At 46.2% G+C, this 22,375-nt stretch overlaps 1 protein-coding gene across 2 annotated transcripts in view; it reads right to left on the bottom strand.

Moving 5' to 3' along the window:
- The window catches only part of LOC130869791 (lisH domain-containing protein ARMC9), a 104,965-nt gene that overhangs the window by 26,364 nt on the left and 56,226 nt on the right, over window positions 1–22,375 (bottom strand). The window contains exons 18-19 of one of the 2 annotated variants that reach the window (XM_057762227.1): window positions 17,603–17,693; window positions 12,578–12,633 (exon numbers count right to left, since the gene is read on the bottom strand). In XM_057762227.1, the coding sequence (XP_057618210.1) occupies window positions 12,578–12,633; window positions 17,603–17,693 (147 nt within the window). The remainder of the gene's footprint in view (window positions 1–12,577; window positions 12,634–17,602; window positions 17,694–22,375) is intronic. The other variant, XM_057762228.1, reaches the window with a different exon arrangement.

Raw genomic sequence — 22,375 nt, forward strand, 5'->3', positions numbered from 1 at the left:
TCTGGGTTTTTTTTTTTTTTCATCTAGAAAATGGGCTAAAATTAGCCCTGCTTAGAGCCAGGTGTGATGATGTAAGCCTATAATACCAGCATCAGGGAGACTAAGGCAGAAGAGTTTGAGGCCAGCATTGACTGACTATATATTAAGACCCTGTCTCATAAAACCCAAATCCAAACCAACAACAGGAAGTAAGTGAAGCTTCAGGGCCAGGCAGTTGTGGGGCACGCAGATCTCCATGAGTTCGAGGTCTGCCTTGTCTACACAGTAAATTCCGGGACAGACAGGGCTGATACAAAGAAAAACCCTGTCTCAAAAAGCCAAAGAGCCAAGCTCCACTCGGCAGAGGGGCTTGAGGAATAAGAGGGGAGAGAAGCTGGTGAAGCTCCTGAGCCCTGGCCTGCACACAATCAGCACACGGCTAACACTGGCTGTTTGCACACACTGAGCTTGACCTCTGATGCCACCTTAGTCTTTTCAAAAGGCATAGCTCCTCTCTGCTCCCTCCCTCCCCTTCTGACATGAGATCCTAATGGGTCTCCACTTTCTGTACGCTTGCTGTGATTGGCCCTTCCAGTGTGCTCTCAGCTGCCGTACTACACCATCACCACCACCACCCCCAGCTGGGAACCTGTATTCCCTGCCATTTAAATCAGGACAGATGCTCCAGTCCTGTCTCAGAAAATGCTAAGTTCTTCCTTTAGCTTTTGATTAAAGTTCTTTTTGAAAGATATAGGTGGCTGGGTATGGTGGAGCACGCTTTTAATCCAGGCACTCAGGAAGCAGAGGCAGGCAGATCTCTGAGTTTGAGGCCAGCCTGGTCTACAGAGTGAGTTCCAGGATAGTCAGGGGGAAAAAGAGAAAAAGACGCAGGTGTATGTAAGGGAGATGAATATGAGCTGTGACCAGATGCCACGGTGACAATCATCCCAGCTCTGCCGGCTATGGTGGATGAAGCAGGAGAAGCAGGGTGGGATCTGGGAGGCGGGCAGGAAGGTGAAGACGGAGCGGAGTGTTCACTGGAGCAGGCTGTGAGTCAGAGAGAAACCATGCCTATATTGTCTCAACTAAAAGTTTTCATGTCTGGGACATTGCAAGCCTTGCCCCTCCCTGCTAGCCAGTGCATAAACTGGCTGGAATTAGACAACACAGAGCACACCTCAGCTCTTTTCTTCATTCCTGGCTACACCATTTGACACAAATCTAGATGTATTAAGAAAACACCTTGCCAGGTGGTGGTGGTGCACACCTTTAATCCCAGCACAGAAGCTGATGGATCTCTGTGAGTCTGAGGCCAGTCTGGTCTACAAAGTGAGTTCCAGGACAGCCAGGACTGTTACGCAGAGAAACCCTGTCTTGAAAAAAACAAAAGAAAAAGAAAGAAAGGAAGAAAGGAAAAGAGAGAGAAAAATACCTCCCTAGGTTGGCTTGTAGGCAAGTCTTTAGGGCATTTTGTTGATTGATGATTGATGTGGAGGTGCCCAGCTTTTACTGTGGGTGGGGTCACTCCTGGGCAGGTGGTCCTGAAGAAAGCAGGCAGAGCAAGCCCTGGGGGAACAAGCCAACCAGCAGTGTTCCCCATGGCCTCTGCATCAGCTCCTGCCTTGAGTTCCTGTCCTGACTTTGCTGCTGATGAACTACATACAAGCCGTAAGCAAAATAAACCCTTTCCTCCTTAAGCTGCTTCTGGTTGTGATGTTTTATCACAGCAACTGAAACCCTAACTAAGACATGAAGGAAGAGGAGTCAAGCAGGTACACCCTAGCACTCCCTAGACTGAGCCAAAGTTGGGAATCCTGTTTCCCCTACCTTGCTCATGAAACCACAATTAGGGCTCATTCCCACGTTCCCCTATTCTTCCTTTGCCTCTAGCCCCCTCCTGCATGGTTCCCTGTGTCATGGCATGCCTCTACTTTTCTTTTTCCTCTCTGTCTCTCTCTTTCTCTTTAAAGATGCAGTTCCGTGTGGCTGAGGCTGACACTGAACTCGCTATGTGCTGGGATTGTAGGTGTGGGCTCCAGTACTGACTTAAGCGGTGCATACCTGAAAGCACTCAACCAACCGTGCTGCATCCTCAGTCTACAGAACCACCGTCCAGTAGTGTGTCTCCAGACCGGTAGCCTTACAGAACCTCACAGTTTTCTATTAATATGTGGAGTGTTAAAATCTTGAAGGCCACATCCTTACCAAAGCTTTTCTGTATGTAGTTTCCTCCAAAGCCAGGAGAAGACAGGTGGCAGGAACACCATACCACATGTGGCTACTGCACAGCCCAGCATGATGGTTAGACATGATAATGGTGGTAATGGGGATAATGATTAACAAATACCAAGAGCTTAAGACACCCAGGTGTAGATGGATTTTTCTTTGGGCTGCCAGCTCACAAAAAATGACATGGGGACCGGAGAGATGGCTCAGAGGTTAAGAGCACTGGCCGCTCTTCCAGAGGTCCTGAGTTCAATTCCCAGCAACCACATGGTGGCTCACAACCATCTGTAATGAGATCTGATGCTCTCTTCTGGTGTGCAGGCAGATCACTGCATACATAATAAATAAATAAATCTTTTAAAAAATACATGGAGACTTATTATTAATTATAAAAGCTCTCTCTATAGGTTAGGCTTGTCTCACTAGCTCTTATAACTTAAATTGACCTATTTCTTTTGCTCTGTGCTCTTTTATGTGGCTAAGTTATCTTTACTCTGTACTGCCCATCCTGCTTCCTCTCCATCTGACTGGTGACTCTGCCTTTCTTCTTCCCAGAGCTCTGTCCAGAAGTACCTGCTATACCTCCTGCCTAGCTATTGGCCATTTAGCTTTTTATTAAACCAATCACAATGACACATCTTCACATAGTGTAAAGGAATATTACATAACACCCAGGCACCACTCTGCATGCTTGCCACCCCCCCACCCCTGTAATCTATTACTGAAGCCTGAACATACAGGAAGATTATAAAAACCACCCCAGTCTGGCCTTGCTTTGGATGCTACCTATGGGCTGGTGTGTTTGTGAAATATAGCTAAAGAGGATAATGTAAGTTTTTTAATGATTTCAGGAGGGTCAGCCTTCCTCCCTGCCTCAGTACAGCCACTTTTCTTCAGGAGAATGTGCTCACCATGGACCAGGAGGAGAGCAGGGATGGGGAGACAAAGAGAGAGACATGAATTTGCTGGTTTCCCCACAAAAGGCAACGTTGGAGGTAGTGAGTGCCTGCTCTCTAGAAGCTAGACTTTGTAAATGGTGAGAACAAAACTTTGAGTATTGTTGACTTAACAAAGCCTAAAATTTTTATTAGAATCCCATCCCTGGTGTCTCCATATCTGACAAGGTAAGCCAGAGCAGGGACATCTTCAAGACTGATGTAGGGCTCTATATTCCCTAAGAGAAGAAAGAAACACAGCATGGCTCATCATTAGGTTTGCAAGAAAGAGCAGGATGGAGCTGGTCCCCAAGCAAAACCTGGTGGAGTGAGAACAGAATGCTAAGGCAGGAGATATGGAGACCAAGAGTATCTTCAGAGGTACCACTAAAGAGTTGACGTTGGCTGGGAAAGGAAGGAGGGGTTCTGCCCTGTCTGAAGCTGCACTATCGCTATCCCGTTGTCCAGCACTCACTGCACAGACCCATATGGCATCTGTCCCTTGACATTTTTTTTACTGGCTCCTCGCCCGAGATCTTCATCCTTAATGAAGATCTTATCACTTATTTCCCCAAGAGAATTTGATTTTTTTCCCCTCTGTGTAACCCTGGGTGTCCTAGCACTAGCTCTGTAAACTAGGCTGGCTTTGAACTCAGAGATCCACCTGCCTCTGCCTCCTAGTGCCGGGATTAAAGGCGTGCACCACCACTGCCTGGCTTTATTTAATTCTGATTTAATCTCACTGGGTAAGTTGTGTGAGGCTCCACTACAACCAAACAGTAATATAATTAATTTAGCCATTATACTTATATGAAGCATATCTGAATTTACTCATGTTTGAATTAATCTTTCTCCAAAGCTTTTGAAATATGAGAGAAGGTGACACAAGTCACATGACCTGGGTATTTAAAGACTGGAACATGAAGACAGTATACAATGGCGATAAACTGTGTGCATGGGATGCGACATTCCAGGGGAAGACATACCCCAGATCTAATATTGCTAAGTTCCTTTAGGAGTAAGTGTGGGTGTGGGCAGGGGGTGCTGATTTATGGGAGGTGGGATTTATCTAAAAAGGTGAAGCTGCAAAATAAAGTTGGAAAATCTGGAGCTGGAGAGAGACAGCTTAGCAGTTAAGAGCACTTGTTGCTCTCGCGGAGGACAGGGGTTTGGTTCCTAGTATTTCATCCACAGGATGGCTAACAACCACCCAGAACTCAAGTTCCAGGGGATCTGACACCCTTTTCTGAACTCCCTGGGCATCAGGTATGCATGTGGGACACACACACATGTGCAGGCAAAACATTCATGCACATAAAAGATAAAATCTAAAAATAATCTTTAATGGAAATATGGCCAGGAGAGACAGCCTGGTGTGTTGAGTGCCTACTGCACACGTGTGAGGACCCAAGATTGAGCCCTAGAACACACGAGAACAGTCAGGTGTGGTGGAACATGCTTGCAATCCTTCACTGGGGTCGTGGAGACGGGGATCCCATAGGGTCCAGAGGGCATCAGTCTAGCCTAGTCAAGTGAGCCCCAGCTTTCAAGGAGAGGCCTACATGTTCGAGTGTACACACACACACACACACACAACACAAAACAAAGGAAATTGAAAAAAAAATCACTGAAAATATGATGAAAGCCACCTTTCCCTGGTTTTATTTTATTTATTATTTGTTTATTTATTTATTTTGAAACAGAATTTCACTGTGTATCTCTGGCTGTCCTGGAACTCACTGTGGAGGCCAGGCTGATCTCAAATTCACAAAGATCTGCTTGCCTCTGTCTTCTAGGTGCTGGAATTAAAGGTGTGCACCACCATGAGCCTGGCTTCTTTCCCAGATTTATATTATATGAAATGTCAATAACTTACCTTATTGTAACTTTAGGCAACAGAAAATATTTGAACAGTATTATAGTATCAGTAATAAATTTGTGTATAATTTGAAAAAAATTATTCAGAATTCAACAACTAAAGATTTGAAACATCTAAACAAAATGTTCTAAACTCTTTAAAAGTAAAAAATTTCAGCCTGGCGGTGGTGGCACACACCTTTGATCTCAGTACTCAGGAGGCAGAGAGGCAGGAGTTTGAGGCCAGCCTGGTCTATAGAACATGTTCCATGATAGCCAGGGCTGTTACACAGAGAAACCCTGTCTCCAAAAAAAAAAACAAACCTCAAAACAAAAATGAAAAATTCAAAATGAATTTTTATAACTTTTGGAAACTAAACTAGAAATGCATAAGCCCCTGAGCTGTCTGATGGACGTAAGGATCTCTGTACTATTTTTCCTGTGAATCTAAAATTCTTGAAGCTAGCAAAATCTTTAAAAACCCAGGCACTGAAGAATAAACACAAGGGAGAGATACCCAGAGGACCCTGGCAACAGAAACACAAGCATCTTTCATGATCAGAGACCATGACAATAGCCTGCGAAGGTGCAAACACCAGCGCTGAATCAACAATCTATAGAACGGTGTCTGAACTGGTTATTCTGAAGAGTATTCAGGATCAACATCGACCAATTATCAGTGATCTTTAAACACTTGGCAACCACACTCAGGTGAAGTATTTAAAGTCCGCACTTGTTGACGCTCACACGGCGGATCCTGGAACAACCGGACTTCTGACATTTGCACAGAGGGGCAGCCGCAGCCTAGGCGACACCACTGACAGCACGAAGGGAAGCAGAAGACACACAGGTGTGTCAGGACACTTCTGTCACTGGGACAAACACCCGAGGGAGACTAAAGGAGGCAAGCTTTATTCTGGCTCTGAGGTTTCAATCCCTGCTAGGGTGGCTCCTTTGCTTTGGACCTGGGGGGGGCCAAACATCACAGCAGGGGGTGCAAATGGCACAGGAGGCTCAGGGCACAGAGAGAAGGAAGAGGGCACCACACCCCTAGACAGCAGGTCCCCAGGAGCGAGTACCCTGCATTAGAGTCACTTCTTAGGAGGGACTTTATAAAATACATTCTTAAATAATCAATGGGCCAAAAAGGAATCACAAAGAAAACTAGAAAACTCTCAGAGACAAACACACCAAACACACGCAGAAGCAGGGCTGGAGGGAACACAGCTATAACTAGCCAGCTAAATGACCTCAAGCCAATAGCTTCACTTCAAACTGTAGGGAGCAGGAAAAAAGTATGAGCAAAGTAATGCTGACAGAAGGAAGGAAATAATAAAGATCAGAAAGAGATGGAAAAAATGGAAGAACAGAGAAAACCAACAAAACAAAACAAAGCAGAAAACCTGGCTGTGAGAACAGATGAATAAAACTGTCAAAGCCTTTAGCTAGACACAGCCAGAAAAGAGAAGCTTCATATTAGTAAATGGATATCATTAAACCTACAGAATCAAAAGGGTCATAAGGCAATGACAGGAGCAAAACCACCTCAACCAAATAGATCACTTAAGAAATGAAAAATAGGGCTGGAGAGATGGCTCAGTGGTTAAGAGCATTGCCTGCTCTTACAAAGGTCCTCAGTTCAATTCCCAGCAACCACATGGTGGCTCACAACCATCTGTAATGAGGTCTGGTGCTCTCTTCTGGCCTGCGGGCATACATACACACAGGCAGAATATTGTATACATAAGAAATAAATAAATATTTAAAAAAAGAAATGAAAAATATTTTAAAACCACAAATTACCGAGCTGTTTTATGAAGAAACATAAAAGTCCAAATAAATTCTTTTTTTAAAAAGGAAATAAATTTGCACAAAACCAAAACATAAAGGGGCTCAATGGCACACCCCAGCAAAATCTATACCTAGGAGGCAGAAGCAAAAGAATGAAAATTCAAGGTCATCCTCAGGTAAATACAAAGTTCAAGGCCAGTCTGGGCTACAGAAAATTCTGTCTATAAGTAAAAACAAACAAAAAGCTGCTGGTGCCTGCCTTTAATCCTAGCACTTGGGAGGTAGAGGCAGGTAGATCTCTGTGAGTTCAAGGCCAGCCTGGTCTACAGAACTAGTTCCAGGATAGCTAGGGCTGTTACACAGAGAAACTCTACCTAGAAAACAAAACAAACAAAACCAACAACAGCAGCAAAGCACGCACGTGCGCACACACACACACACACACACACACACACACACACACACACACAATCAATCTGGTGAAATCTATTGTAATTAAAAAACATATACCTGACCTAGCAAGCAGGAGCCCACATAAATGAACGTTCCGGCAAATGACATATTTGTTTTCTCTAGTACTGCTTAGAGTAGCAAGATGTGGACAACCGAACACCCAGCACACCGAGAAACATCAGTTTGCTGCACTGCCAGCTCAGAAGGATTTCCAAGGAACATTAACAAAAGGAAAAGGCCACATTGTGCATATGTACATGTCTGCATATTTATATTAGATCTCTATCTACAAAACAAATGATCACCAGAACATACAGACAGGAGCATATGCATGCATATGTCTATGTGCATCTCTCAAAATGCCCACATACACCTGGGTAATGAGCATGCTTTCTTGGGTCGGGGCTGAGGCAGAGAATCAGGCACATGCTTGCGTGGACTCCAGTCCCTGCTGTGTGCCTTCCTGAATTCAGCCCACTGCACTTCCTCTCTACCCTAGGCTGTCTTGACCCAGCTTCTGCCTTCCAGTATTTTAGGATGCACCCCCACCACACACACATAACTGTTGCATTTCCCATTTCCTTCCCTTTATGGATCTATAACTGCTTGTCTGTCTTCTATCTGCTGTCCTGGTGTCTCCCACTGACTAGAGGCCCCAGAGTTGGAGCGCAGGGCTTGCTTTGCTGCCCCGCATCACATGGGTGTGAGTCCCAGCTCCACTGCTCACTGACTAGCCTCACGCACGGGGCACGTGACCTTTCCCGTGTGTCTGCTCGTCGGTGCGGATGGAACAGTAGCACCCACAGGGTAAATGCAGGTGGGAACACGGGTGAACTGCTGGAGCAGAAGCTGCCATGTGGTGACACCGACAGGACCGTCCCCAGCTCCTACATGGAGGCATTGTAAACCACAGAGAGCCTCACGGAATCTTTTTTTTTTTTTTTTTTTTTTTTTAAATCCCTTCTGTATTTCCTAGAACACGGTTACTTCAAGGTCCTTAAATATTTGTTCAATACATAATGAAGGACAGATAGGACGGAAGGAAACGTGGGTCTTACATGAATCCTATGAGCAAATGTTTATAGCTGACTGCTCCTGGTACTAAACCTATTTTGGTAAAAGGGAAAAAAAATTTGTCTTAAAATCAATCTTCTCAAATAGTATAGGAAGGCATTTTTCCTTCACTTGAAGCCATGTGTAAGCTGACACACAAGCCTCATCTGAGCAGGTACCGAGGAAACCTCCTTGGGGATGAGGACACGAGAACCATGCTGCTGGTCTTAGGGTTTGTTGCCAGCCCGTGAGTAACACTGTGCTCATGTTAATCATAAAATGAAGCCCATGAGATAACACGGCTCTTCAAAGCACTAGATGGGAGCATCTGAACCCTTGCCGCATTGTGAATCCTCTCGAGTGCATTTCCAGTTTATCTAATCTGCTTTTATTTCCCTGGAGATTTAAATGGGCCTGGAGCCTTCTGGAGCAAAAGGATCTAAGAAGCAAGTTATTTATTACTCCCCCATCTTTCTTTTTTATTTGAGACACAGTCTCGTGTACCGTAGTGATGTGGATGCTCCTCTGTAAGCTGTGAATATGTCCAGCCTGGTCTGGGTAATAAACAAACCCTGTCTCAAAGACAATGAGAACACTGTCCTTTGAGGTCCTCCTCTCCCTACCTTGACTGTTCAGCGTTGTGTCTGTCAACAGCCATGGGTGGATATGCTTAGTTTTTTCCCAATCTTAAACCAGACCAAAAGGGCCCTTCACTCCCCCCTTTCCCTGTATGTGTTCACACTGTGTGAAGAGTGGAAAGCACTGTCACTGCCATTTCCTTGTGCTCTGCTTGCTCTCTAGTTGACTACAGTGTGACTTTGGCCCGTTAATCCCACACCCCAAACCGTGCAAATGACTTCACCCTACCACATCCACTATCCTGTTTCAACTTCTCCCCTTGCTGGCCAGTCTGCAGTCTGGAGCGCTGTTGATCACGGCCTCTCAGCCTCCCACCCACACTTCCTCATTCCTCTTCCCCCTAATGTCAATAAAAAGGGTGTAGCTTTGCACACCTTTCTGCTGCATGGGCACATAAGTGTATCTATAACTCACAGGCGGGTAGATTTATATGTTTGCTTTGTTTTAAGCACTGTTCACATTAACTTTATGGTTCTTTTTTGAGACAAGGTATTGACATGTTGGCTTTGAACTCAACATCCTCCTGCCTCAGCTTCCTTCCTGAGGACTAGTACCACCACACCCTGCTATGTTTGCCCTCATCGCAATGTTCCCAAATGGTCTGTAAGTCAGAGGACATATTGCTAGCTATGTAACTTTTCATTTTTAGTTATAAATGGGCATACAGTCAACATAACTGAGTTCTCTACACATTCGACAAACAGTTGCATTCTTAGACATTAGGAAGAAAAACTAGATTTTGTATCTGAGTCCCCTCAAGGGCTTGCAGCGAGGCAGAATGCTGCAAATGGGGTCTCAGCATAATTCCCACGGTGCCTGGGTCACTCTGCAGAGCCACATCACTGTGCAGCTGCCTAAAAACAGTTCAAGGACTTCAGCCTTTGTACTGGGTCCAAATATCAAATTAAAAAAGCCTCTTGCACTGATGAGAGACTCGACTCCCATGCACTGATAATAATAATGTCTTCTTCAGGTTGTCACTGTGAAAGGTGACAACATCAGGGCCTCTCATGTCGTTCTTGGCATCTTCCTCTAACTTAAGCATCTGCCACTCTTTTTGTTCTCTGTCAATTTTAATTAATAGTTATGAAAGTAATGCCTGACCTTGGTGAAAGCAGACGCAGCAGACTGTCTGCAGGTGGCCCCTGCTAACACGCAGCAGTTCACTGCAAGGGTCACTGAGGAGGGAAGCCCAGGACCTGCTGGCTCTAGTCATCAGCGTCACTTTGGATCAACCGTGTCCTTTCATTGTTCTTACAAAACCTCTTTTAGGAAACTTCTCAGAAGTCTGGTTACTGTAACAAATGTTTTCAAATGCCAACCTCAGCCCTGGTTGGTTTCTGTCAACTTGGCACAAACTAGAGTTACCGTAAAAGAGGAACCTCAGCTGACATCAGCTGACAAGATGTGTTCATCAGATTGGCCTGTGGTGAGTCTGCAGCACATTTTTCTGATTGATGAATGATGCGGAAGGGTCCAATCCACGTGGGTGCTGTTGTCTCTGGGCAGGTGGTCCCAGAGTGCATAAAAAACAGAGCAAGCGAGTAAGCAGCCCTCCTCCACGGCTTCTGCCTCAGCTCCTGCCCCCAGGATCCTGCTTAGAGTTCCTACCCTGACACCCTTCATCACACACTGTGATGTGGAAGCATAAACTAGGTGAGCCCTCTCCTCTGCAGGCTGCGTTTGACTGTGGTTTGTCAAGGCAGCAGAAGGCCTAAGACAGTGCTGTGGAGAAGCAGCAAATCCAGAGACCTTGGTCCATGTGTGTTCTGTAGCTGACTGCCGCACTACCAGAGGGAAGTGTGCAGAAGCTGAATCCCCATGATTAACCAGCATACTTTTGGGCCAAATGAATTTCTATTATAATATAAAACTAAAGGCTTAATGGCAAAACAATTGAACAAGTCAGGCATGATGACCATTCTAGCACTTGGGAAGCCAAGGCAAGAGGAGACACCACCATGCCAGCCTTAGCTACAGCACAAGACCCTGGTCTCCAAACAATATGTCATTGAGAAAACAGAGGAACCCCAAAGTTCCCAAAGACAACACAGGAAGGGAAAGGACAGAACTTGAGAGGAACCCTTTTTGGATATGACAAAAAGTTCATGGAATGAAATGATTAACTCAGAACTATTAAAGTGTCAAGCACAAAGGGAGCGTCTTGCTTCAGAGATGCACAGTGGCTGTGCCAGTAGCTGGGCTCTACCCTAGGGGTGGCAGCAACAGCCTTGAATGCAGGTGCCTGTGTTTGTTTAGTGTCGAGAGAACACATTTTACGCTTTTAAATACTTGGAAAAAATTAAATGACATTAAAATTATATAGTCTTCTAACTTTTAGTGCCCACAAATAGTTTTCGGGGAATACAGACAGGTTTCCCAACAGCCACTGTGCTAAAGGGCAGAATTGAGTGGCTCAAACTAAGACCATGTGGCCCTCCCAGACTGACACATTGTCAACTTTCCCCTTACAGAGTCTGCTGACTTGACTGAGCCAAGTCTTACCAGACAGCTTTTCTTGGGCACAGGGCTGGTCTTCGTCCCCTGTGGAGAGGTCAGTGGCTGGATCTGGGGTTCCCTTGCCCCACCAGGCAGTAAGAGATGTGAGAGTGTCCACTGGTGCCACCTGCAGCCCAGAAAAGGAACGGCAGGCAGGGAACTGGGTTGTAGGGGAAGACCCTAAATAACTATGGGCTCACTGATGCCTCTACGGAACACAGACTTGGCTTTCACCAAACACTCTTTAAACTGACAGAGCAGAACATTCACGTATGGGGCGGATGCTCCCCAAAGAGAAGGTGCTCCCAGTATTTCCATCTGTACTAACTGCTCCCCACGCACAGAACGAAGGAAAGCATGTTGTCACCACGAGAATGATAATGTGTCTGCCCTTTCTATGTTTGAAGGGAAAGCCACACAGAAGCTTATCATCTTAGCTGCCTCCTGCAGCCTGCAAGTTACTGGCCTTGCTAGCACTTTGCCAAGACGCCACAGGTTAACTAACTTCTGAGGACCAGGGGGCAGATTTGTCAGTCGGCAAACCTACACCAAAAGAATGAACACAGGACAGTAGAGTAGTTGGTTCTGCCAGCTCCAAACCAAACCAGGACCCCTTGTCTAGAGCGTCTCATCATGAGCCTATGTAGCCTCATTCCTTTCACCAGGAGACAGACAAGAGCTCACAGCCTTTCAGAGAAAAGAACTCACAGAGAAGAACTCTTCTTTTTGACCCTTCCCCTAGAAGCAAGTGGAGGTGTGAGGCTGCACCTATGAAGTGTGTCCACGCCCCAGTCTGGACTGGACTTATGTGTGTGGAGTCGAATGCCGCAGGAGGACTTCCCTGAAACTTTGGAGCACAGAGAGGATGGGAAACTGTTAATCCTTCCATCTGGGAGCCCAGCTTCTGACCCATAAGAAGTCCACGCTGGAGCACTGGAAGACACCAGCCACCTGGAGGGGTTGTGGAGGATGAGGGCGGCACTTGAGACCTCAGTGTGAGGGCCACAGAACCACCGCACACCGAGTCTCCATTAACCCCACAACTGTAAGGAAGACACCACGGCTGCCTAAGTGCTCGGGACATAAAAGGGACATAGAGGAGCATGGCAGAGCTTTCTGTGTTGTCTCAAGAGCCTTCAACTTACTTCATCATCTTCATCTTCATCATCATCGGATTCAAGAACACCATCCAGTAAATCTTCTATAAAGAAAAAATTCATCAGAAAAACCACAAGGCTTGGCCTTCGGTCCCTGAATGTCAGCCAGTGCGCTCACGTGAGCATCATACAGAGTCATGCTCCTGACCACAAGCCCTGACAGCTTCAGAGCAGGACACTTCCACAGCCCTAAGAGCTCTTGGTCACCACCCTTCCACCCCCCTGATCCCTCACTATTACTCCCATTTACTCCCTTGGCCATCCCTAATTACAGCTGTTTCAGCCACACTTTGCTATCATTCTTAGCAGCCTCAAACACACTCTGCTCTTATCAGAACACATTTGTTCTTATTCTTATGAAGGCAGAACTGGAGAGAACTGCAGGGCAGAAAATGACCTAGTGTTTACTCTAGGGAGCCCACTAGTTCTGCAGAGGTGCAAATTCATTCGATCCTCACGAGGGCTCTGTTGATCGTCAGTCCTCAAGCACAGGCAACAGTGGAGGCGCAGAGGGACCACTTCCTAAGCCCCTTTGCTCTAAGCCGAAAAGGTAGCTTTGCAAAGGAGCTGACAAGAGGCTACCCTTCAGATGGGCATTATGGGGGCTGGGAGGTGGGAGAGAGAGACAGACAGACAGACTGACCACAAAGGACCATGATCAGGCCTTGAAGAAGAAGATTAGGAGAGAGAGCACTTATACTAGAGATGCCATGATGGGATCTTGAAGGGAGGAGTCATCCTTTCAAGCTTGGGAGGAACTGCATTAGGAGAGACTGCTATCTTTCACAGCAGAACTGGGCCTGAAGGGAAGAACTTCTAAAATCCCCTGAACAATGAGAGTTTCTGATTCAGACCTTCTTGGGTGGGGTGGGGTGATTGAGGGGGTGACAGGAAGTTCCACACCATGTGACTTGTGGCCTAGCCTACAAGCAAAGGGGAACAGAGAAGGCATTAGCACTAGGCAGAAGCACAAATTTATCATGCAGCTACAAGGGAGTAGGACTGGGCTTGCCTTCTCCTCAAAGCTGTGTGCTTAAATAGTCAGAGCAGAGGTCTGGCAGTTCTTTGTTGGGGACAAAACCTGATTTCTTCCAAGTTGCCTCATCTGGTCTCTTAGAGTAGACAAGCCTAAAGTGGCAGGTCTATGATAGAACATCATGACTTTCCCAGAGAACAGGGGCAGGGGTGCTGGCAGCGCTGGCGGCACCTAGGCTCTCAAAGGCCAAGGCTCATCATTAGATTGTTAGTTTACACAGAAGCACAAGTCCACAGTACTTGCTACCAGAGAATGAGCCATTTCCTCACCTGGCAAATGGGGCAAATACTGCTTACTCCCTCAGATTCTGGGAAAGGAGGGGAGAGAATAGCCAGGAGGGTTTTATAGCACACTGGAACTAAGGGACCTGGTCCAGGTACATAGCAGACAACACCCAATACGTTACTTTCTCCTCCGAGTGGCCTTCAACAGGCCATCCTCTCTCCCTCAGCATGGCATCTAGACTCCCAGCAGCACTCTCTCTTATGGAAGAGCCCAATTCCTAGTGGATGAATGGCTACTGACTTGCCAGGAAGCCCCGTGAGAGTTAACTGTCAACCCGACTGAAGTAAGAGATTACTTTACTTATGAGATTAGTAAAGTTCACTTCTGATGCGGCTCTGAAGGCTGATGGTTAATCTTGACTGTCATCTTGACGACACTGTGGAAACAAACCTCTAGGCAGGTCTGGGAGGGAGTTCCTAGACTGGGATAACTGGTATGAAGATGTACTTTAAATGTGGGCTGAATTTCTGAATGAAAAGAGAAAGTGACCCAGATGTGTGGTGCGCACTTTTAATCCCAGCACTTGGGAAGCAGAGGCAGGTGGATCTCTCTGTCGGATCTCTGTGCGTTCAAGGCCAGCTTGGCCTACAAAGTGGACAGCTAGAGCCCTTACACAGAGAAACCCTGTCTCGAAAAGCAAACAAAAAAAGAAAGGAAGGAAGAAAAAGAGAAAGTGGGCCGAGCACCCACATTCTTCTCTCTAGTCTCTCTAATCTCAGCATTCCTGACTGCAGACACAATGGGGTGAGCCCCCCAAGCTCATGGTGCCATGATGGACTGTTCCTTCAAACTGTGAGTTAAAAGAGACCCTCCCTCCTTATGTGTTTTCCTCAGCTATCTCATCACAGCCACAAAAAGGAACAAAGGACACTGAGATGATTGGCAGGTGAGTGGGAGGGCCTGCCCGGAACATGGTGGCCCCATACAGTAGGCTGGGGACCCAGGCAGGGTAAGAAGGGGCGAAAGTGCAAGTTCCATTCTTTCGGAGCAAAGGTGTCTATGGCTGCTCTAGCTTCTTCAGCCTTTCCATGTGAACTCAGCACTGATTGCAGGAAGTTTCCAGGCCTTTAGCCTTGGATTAGGGTCTCTCTTGTTCTGAGGAGTCTAGATTCTTGGACTGAGCAACTTCCAGGTTCTCTGTCTCTGTAGCAGGTAGACAATCACTGTAGGACAACCTAGCCTCCAATTGTGCAAGCCAAGCTAATAAATCTTTTGTAACACACTCACCCCCCCACACACACACACCACACACTCAAACACACATTTTCTATTGGTTCTGGTCCGTGAGAGAACCCTAAGAGATCTTTCCCCACCCACTGTTCTGGGTCCTAAGTCCCTGAAGGCAGAAGACCTAACTAACTTCTTCCTGCTGCATTTTCCTCATTAGATTTTATCCCTTGAAGAAGACATGAAGGTCAAGAAAAGCTGAGAGAAGGAGACAGGAGAGAGAGGGAACTAAAGACCATACTTGAAGAGACTTCCTAGCTTACCGAGAAAGGGGTCAGGCAAGTAGAAACTATGAGATGCAAGCATTCATGTTGACACAGCCTCAGAAGGGAGCGTCCATACTGATTTCCTGGGCCCGAGCCAGCGGGACACAGAAGCCTGTCCTTCACTGGTGCTTGCACAGTTGCACACCCTCCTGACCTGCACCATGGTCTCAGAAGGCTGGCTGTCCAGACGGTGCTGTGCACTCTGCATTCGCCTGCATTTTAATCATCTAATTCCTCTCTGCCCACACACAGGCAGTCCTCCAGTACACCACGAGGAAATGCCTTCTAAAATGCAAAATAGCACTATCATTATGTCACCAATTACATACTCCCTATGGTCACATATGTTAAGGCCCCTCAGTAAGGCGTGCTTTACTTTGACCCCCCCCCCAGCCCAGTTCTCAATCCCCAATCCTATAATCTCTTAACTTATTGGCTCAGACATCCTTACTACCCAGAACCCTCCAGACCTATGAACTAACGTCCCTTACAGGCCTCAGTTCCTCCTCCAGGGACAATTGTTTCCTCACTCCTCCTGAGTTGGTGCATGCCTTACAAGGGCACTCCCTTGGTAACTAGCACAGCCTGAAGTTGGGATTCTGCTTGGCCTTGCTTCTGCTGGATATACAGGCTGGCATCTCTAACCTTTCTCTGTGATGAGCTAGATCCGCTGGCTACCCTCAAGGATGACTCGAGTCATGGCCTGGGCCCAAGTCAGGGGACAAACCTCCCACTGTTGTTGGCTACATATTCTGCATGTTTCTGCACCAGGCTGAAATTTTCCTTTAGGTTCCACCTTGCTGGAAGAACCTGAGAATTTCAAAGCTCCCCTGCTCCCAGGACTGATTCCATTAGTATGACATGGCCCAGACTGGGAACCATGAGTGGACGATGGCTACCAGTGGGCACTTCCCTGGTGTGCTGGGTTCTTTGGAGAGATGGGGACATTCTTCCTTTTCTTGTGTACCGAATGGAACTGTGTACTTGGATTGCTGGTGCCAGGAAAGGCATGGGGAGAGACAGGTGATAACCTTGGTCCCCAGATGCTGGCAGCATCAGGGTCCCCTGTGTCAAGAGTCCACAGAAAGCATAAGGGGCCTCCCTATCCCTCACACAAAGCTTCTCTGTTCTCTTGTCAGATGCGTATCATGGCAATGAAGGGGCTGGAAAGAGGACATGCTGCCTCCCTCCTGCTGCCATGTTTTTCTGAAATGGTGACATGGTGACATTTTCTACATGGTTCTAGAAAGACTGGTATCTGTTCCATTAACTGGCCACAGGACCTGGGAAAACTGCCCTTATCAGTGGGACAAGATTTAAGAGGGGACAGGAGGGGCTCGTAAAGAGGTCTTACAAGGGAAGAGAAGGCCTTAGAAATTGTTCTGACCTCCTTTTTGTTGACCACAAAAAGTGTGATAGTGTGATAAGAGATCTCTACTGTGATAAGAGATGTTAATATGGACAATGTGGCCTTGACTACCTTGCTAAACATGTGAGGGGAAAGTGTGCGTGCACACGTATGTACATGTACACGTGTGAATGTGGAGGCCAGGAGTCAACCTGCACGCCATTCCAGAGGAGCTGCATCTCTTGTCTGTTGGGACAGTGTCTCTCTGGGATTTAGGCTAGGCTGACTGGCCAGTGAGCATCAGGGATCTGCCTGTTTCCAACTCACCATGCCTGGCTTTTCTTACATGGATGTTGCTGTTCAAACTCAGGTCCTTATACTTGCACGGCAAGCACTTCAGGGGTAGAGCCAACTCCCTGACTCTCATATCGCCATTGTGGGGTGTGTGTGTGTGTCAGAGAGAGAGAAAGAGAGAAACACTAGATATGGAACCCAGGGCCTTATGTAGGTCAAGCAGACGCTGTCCTACTGAGTTACACTCTAGCCCTTGGCTGAACTTTCTTGTGTTGAACTTGCCCCCACTACTTTCTTCAAACACTTCTTTTTTTGCTTGTTTTTATTTTTTGGGGTGGAGTCTTTCTATGTAGTCTAGGATAGCCTTAAACTCTTAATGTAGCCCAGGCTGACCTTGAACTCATTATGATCCTCCTGCCTCAGCTTCTCTAGTGCTGGGATCACAGGTCTGCACCACCATATCTGACTCAAAAGTTCCTGAATGACATCAGGCATCACAACCCTCCGTGAGGAAGCCTGTGCACCTTTCTGACACATGGGTCTCCCGTGACACTGACCGGCATTCAGCTGCTTGATGATGAACTCTATCTGGCGGATCATTTCAGCATTGCCCTCTTTGATGAAGCATCGCAGGATATCCTCCATTCCCTAGGAGCAGAGCAGAGACAACAAACATTTCAGGGTTGCGATGGGAAGGACCGCTTTTCTTTTCTTCCTTTGGGGAAAGGCTATTTAAAATAAAAATCATCTGCTTGGTATTAAACATTTCTTTTGAAATTCACAGTGAAATTGTTTTCTTCTTGGTTGACAATCTCAATTTAATTACGACATTATAATATACTTAGGAGAAGCTGAAAAGACCATGAGCTTGCACTGTATGCCTCTATCCCAGTGCCTGTGGTTCATGTACACCACTGCCTTTAGTTTGGGAAACGTGGTTTGGGGAGGTGATCCCTTTCCCGTGTTCTCCCTAAGTTTATACACATTCTCTTAATTTTAGGATCATTTGTGATCTTTGAAAAGCTGAACCACATGTTTTAAACAGAGGCTTTTCCAAACAATCGTAATTCCTATTCTATCAAAAGAATGATAGGCCAGGGAGATGGCCTGGCCGGTAAAAACACAGGCTGCACAAGCCTGGTGACCTGAGTACAACCCCTGGAACCCATGTAAAAAGGCAGATGCAGCAGTGCACAGCTGCAATCCAGCACTCCTACGAGAGATCACAGGTGGAAACGGGAAAGACAGGCTACAGCACTCAGGGCAGAGGCAGAGACGAGACAGACAAGCAGAAAGAACCAATGCATGAAAATCGTCCACGGACATTTCCATGTACTCAGGCCACCCCACCTTTCAAATAAATTAATTAATGAGATTCTTATTTTTGGTTTTTAGAGACAGAATCTTACAATGTAGCCCTGGCTAGCCTGAAACTCACTATGTAGACCAGGTTAGCCTTAAACTTAAAAGAGATATGCCTGCCTCTGTCTCCCAAGTGCTAGAATTAAGGGCACGAGCCACCATGTCTGGCTTTATTAAAATTTTCAAGAAAGAACAACAGAGATGGACAGATAGCTAGACAGTTAGGAGCACTTACTGATCCCACAGAGGACCTAGATTTGACTGCCAGCACCCACATGGCAGCTCACAACTGTCTATAAACTCTAGTTCTAGGGGATCTGACACCTTCTAACTTCCTTGGGCACCAGACATGCAAGTACATGCTCATACATGCAGGTAAAACATTCACATCCAAAAGACTAGAAGAAAAGCCACACAAAATTATAGAGTTACTATACTGTGCCACTATAACACAATGACACTCTAGCTAAGAGAACTTAAGCAAATTTGGAGATAAGATACTAACTTAGGCAAAGTACCATTCCTCTTCTTCCTCCTCCCCTGAAGCACTGGGATGTGCGCATGTGCTCTGCTGGACCAAAAAGATGTTTTCTAGGCACCAAGAAGGGAAGTATAACTAAGAATGAACCCAAGACAGAGCGACTGCTGTCCAGAGAGGCTGGCTCACTGGCAGGCAGGCAAACACCTGTCAGACTGCCTAACACTTGCCTTTGAATTCGTGGTGACATGAGCCAATATGGTTTGTATTTTATTGTTTTCAATTTAATTAGTTGATTAATCTACCTATCATCTATCTACCTCTCTCCCCCTCCCTCCCTCCCTCCCTCCCTCCCTCCCTCCCTCCCTCCCTCTCTCCCTTCCTCCCTCCCTCCCTCTCTCTCTCTGTTTTAAAGACAAGGTCTCACTATGTAGTCCTGGCTGTCCTGATCTCACTATATAGATAGACCAGACTAGTCTCAATCTCGCAAGGGTCCTCCCGGACTAGTGCTTCTAGACTATCCTAATTAAAAGGAGAACATAGCAAGCATGATGGCTTGCCCTAACAGAATCAAGGATATTCCATACAGCTTTGATCATGTGGGATTTGGAATCAACTCCGAGTCAGGTCCCATTGCTACCTTACTTGACTCACTCAACTTCACCCAGAGACAAGATATATCATTGGTACTACTTCTGTAGATGTCTGTGTCTCTCAAAAGGTAATGCCTGTATGTAACTGTCCATAAGACCTGAGCGCTTCACTTGTGCAAATTATACGCAACAAATGCTGTCTAGTCCAATGGATGGCACAAAGGGGGTGCTTAGTGTGTGGTGAAACGGCACCTGCTGGGTCTGGAGGGACCTGTGGCTCAGGTGAGAGAGTGTAGCTGAAGCCCTGGTGTAATGAGGTGTCCCAGAGGGCACAGTGAGATCTGAGGGCTGGGCCAGAACCTTAGAGGACAATGGCACTGCACGCCTAGAGACAGTAGACCATGAAGGAACAGTCTGCAAGAGAGGATCAACTTATGGGTGCCCACGCAGCAAGGGCAGTGTTTCAAAGAGGACTGAGAGACTGTGCCAACTCTTGTGGGTCAGTCCTCTATCTGAGCTTGTCCTATAGCCACCTACCACGGTCTGCCTTAGTTCTTGGCTGCCAGAAACAGAGGACTCTTCCCCACTTCCATCCCCACAAGGGTGAGTTAGGGGGTTATTAATAGAAGACAGTCATATATGTGTTCAACCTCAACATGCCGATAACCACAATGGTTTCTGAGCAGTTTAGGAATAGCCAGAGACAAAGAATTCATTCAGACTCTTCTCCTAGAGGCACCTTCTGTGAGGACTACTTGTCCATCCCTTTATAGGTCATTTTAGTCTAACTGGTTCTCATTCTCACGTCTCCAGCTTAGTTAGCACGTGGAAAACAAACAGCTCGCCATCTGTAGTTAGGAGGACTGTTCAAACACTTTCTTCATAGCAAACAATCCAGTGAAAAGCTTCACATATTTTTTTAAAACCACATATAGTAAGTAATGTTTAATCTAAATTATAGAAATGAGTAGACATAAAAAGTAACAGTATTCTGCTGGGCGTGGTGGCACACGCCTGTAATCTAGTGTTTGGCAGGCAAAGGCAGAAGGATCAAGGCTCCAGTCCTCCCTGGGCTAGAGTAAGACCCTGCCTGTAAAAATAAACAACAAACCTGGTATTTCATCCGGAAAGCAACAGCCTGGCACTTCAGATAACCTGCATAAACAAGGCAGGAAGGGTAGCAGGGACTGTCACTAGCCACTTGGATGTCTCAGAACACACAGTGCCAAGCAGAAAGAACTAAGGAACACGGCTCTCATTAAAGAAAACAGTGAGAGCGCAGGCTGAGTTCTACCTTGGTGGAAATGCCTGGATCAGAGAAGTTTGGATTTCTTAGATTTTCGGGACATCTGCATATACATAATAAGATAGATATCCTAAGGATGAAGACCCGGTATAATGAGAATTCATTTATGTTCCACAGTTTCACATACCTTCTGTATGGAGGCTCGGGATAATTTTACATAGTATACCTATATTACATAGTATATAATCACATGTACACATACGCACATAATAATAACACAAGCTGTTGTTATTTTTGAGACCGTCTCACTGTATAACCCACACTGGCCCCAACCAAGCTCATGACCCTCCTACTTCTGTCTGCTGAATGCTAGTGCTGTGCACTAGCCAACACGGCTCTACAACATTTTAACAGTTTTGTGAATGAAACAGCTTCATGGCAAGAATTTTCCATCTTTGGTTTCATGTCTGTGCTTAAAATTTCTATTTTGAGCATTTTAGATGGTCTTTTTTAATTAGTTTACTTTGTTATTGAATATGCTCATTACTGATTCTCACATGTATGTATACATTTAAGATAACACATATGTTTAAAGATTTTTTTTTTATGTGTGTGTATGTGAATGCGTGCATGTGTTCATGCCAGCCACATGTGCGCCCTCAGAGGCCAGAAGAGGACACTGGAGTTACAGGTGGGAATGAGCTGCCCTATGTGTGTGATGGGAACTGAGTCTGGAGCCTCAAGAAGAGTGCCAGCTGCTCCTAACTGCTGAGTCATTTCTCTGACCTCTGTAGTCTGGATTTTTGCATGAGGACTACTCAGCTTGTCCCAGCAGAGGTGACAGTACAGGAGAGAAAACAACCTAATATGGCCAGATTGGACGAAATTTCTCATTGGATTAAAGACTGAATTAGTGCTAGGATGGGACTTAGTGGCCGGGTGCTTTCTTAGCCACTAAAAGCCACCTCAGTTTCACCCTTGGTACTTACTTTGGGGAAAGGGAGCGGGGGAGAGAGAGGAAAAGATGGGAAGAGGGAGAGAGGTTTAATTTCTGGTGTGATACTGCAGCACAGGTGTGGAAAGCTCTGGAAGGAAAACACAGGTGCCCCTGGCTGTGTGACTCTAGGCAGGAAGGAAACGGACACAGCACAGTCAGTTCTTCAGGGACTGCTGAGAGGGTTAAGTAGGAGAAGGCACCTGTCTGTGGGAAAGAGCAGTGAGCACACCTACTGTGTGTGCACGCGCATGTACCACAGTGTGCACGTGGAAGTCAGAGGATTAACTCCCGGGAATTAATTCTCTCCTACCATTCGGGTTCTGAGGTGGAACTCAGGTTGTCAGTTCCATTGTGGGGTGTATCCACATGACAGTTCTTAAATGAATCATATCTTGTTCAACTGTGACATGATTTTCGATAACCAACTAGAAGATTTAGTAATTCTCTTCAAAACAAAACCAGTGTCTGGAATGTTCTTGTGGTCTCCTGTGTTCTGAGTATGGACACACATCTAATCCCTTCACCACAGAATTTTCTGTGTACAAGGTTACTCAGGTTTTATACAGCATCAGGAAAAAGGCCAGAGCTTTAGTGGTTTTGCTGGCTAGCTTTAAAAACAACCGTCCTCTCAAATAAGACACTAATCACCCGCCA

The sequence above is a fragment of the Chionomys nivalis genome, chromosome 2 (assembly GCF_950005125.1).
Source record: "Chionomys nivalis chromosome 2, mChiNiv1.1, whole genome shotgun sequence".
Taxonomy (NCBI): Eukaryota; Metazoa; Chordata; class Mammalia; order Rodentia; family Cricetidae; genus Chionomys; species Chionomys nivalis.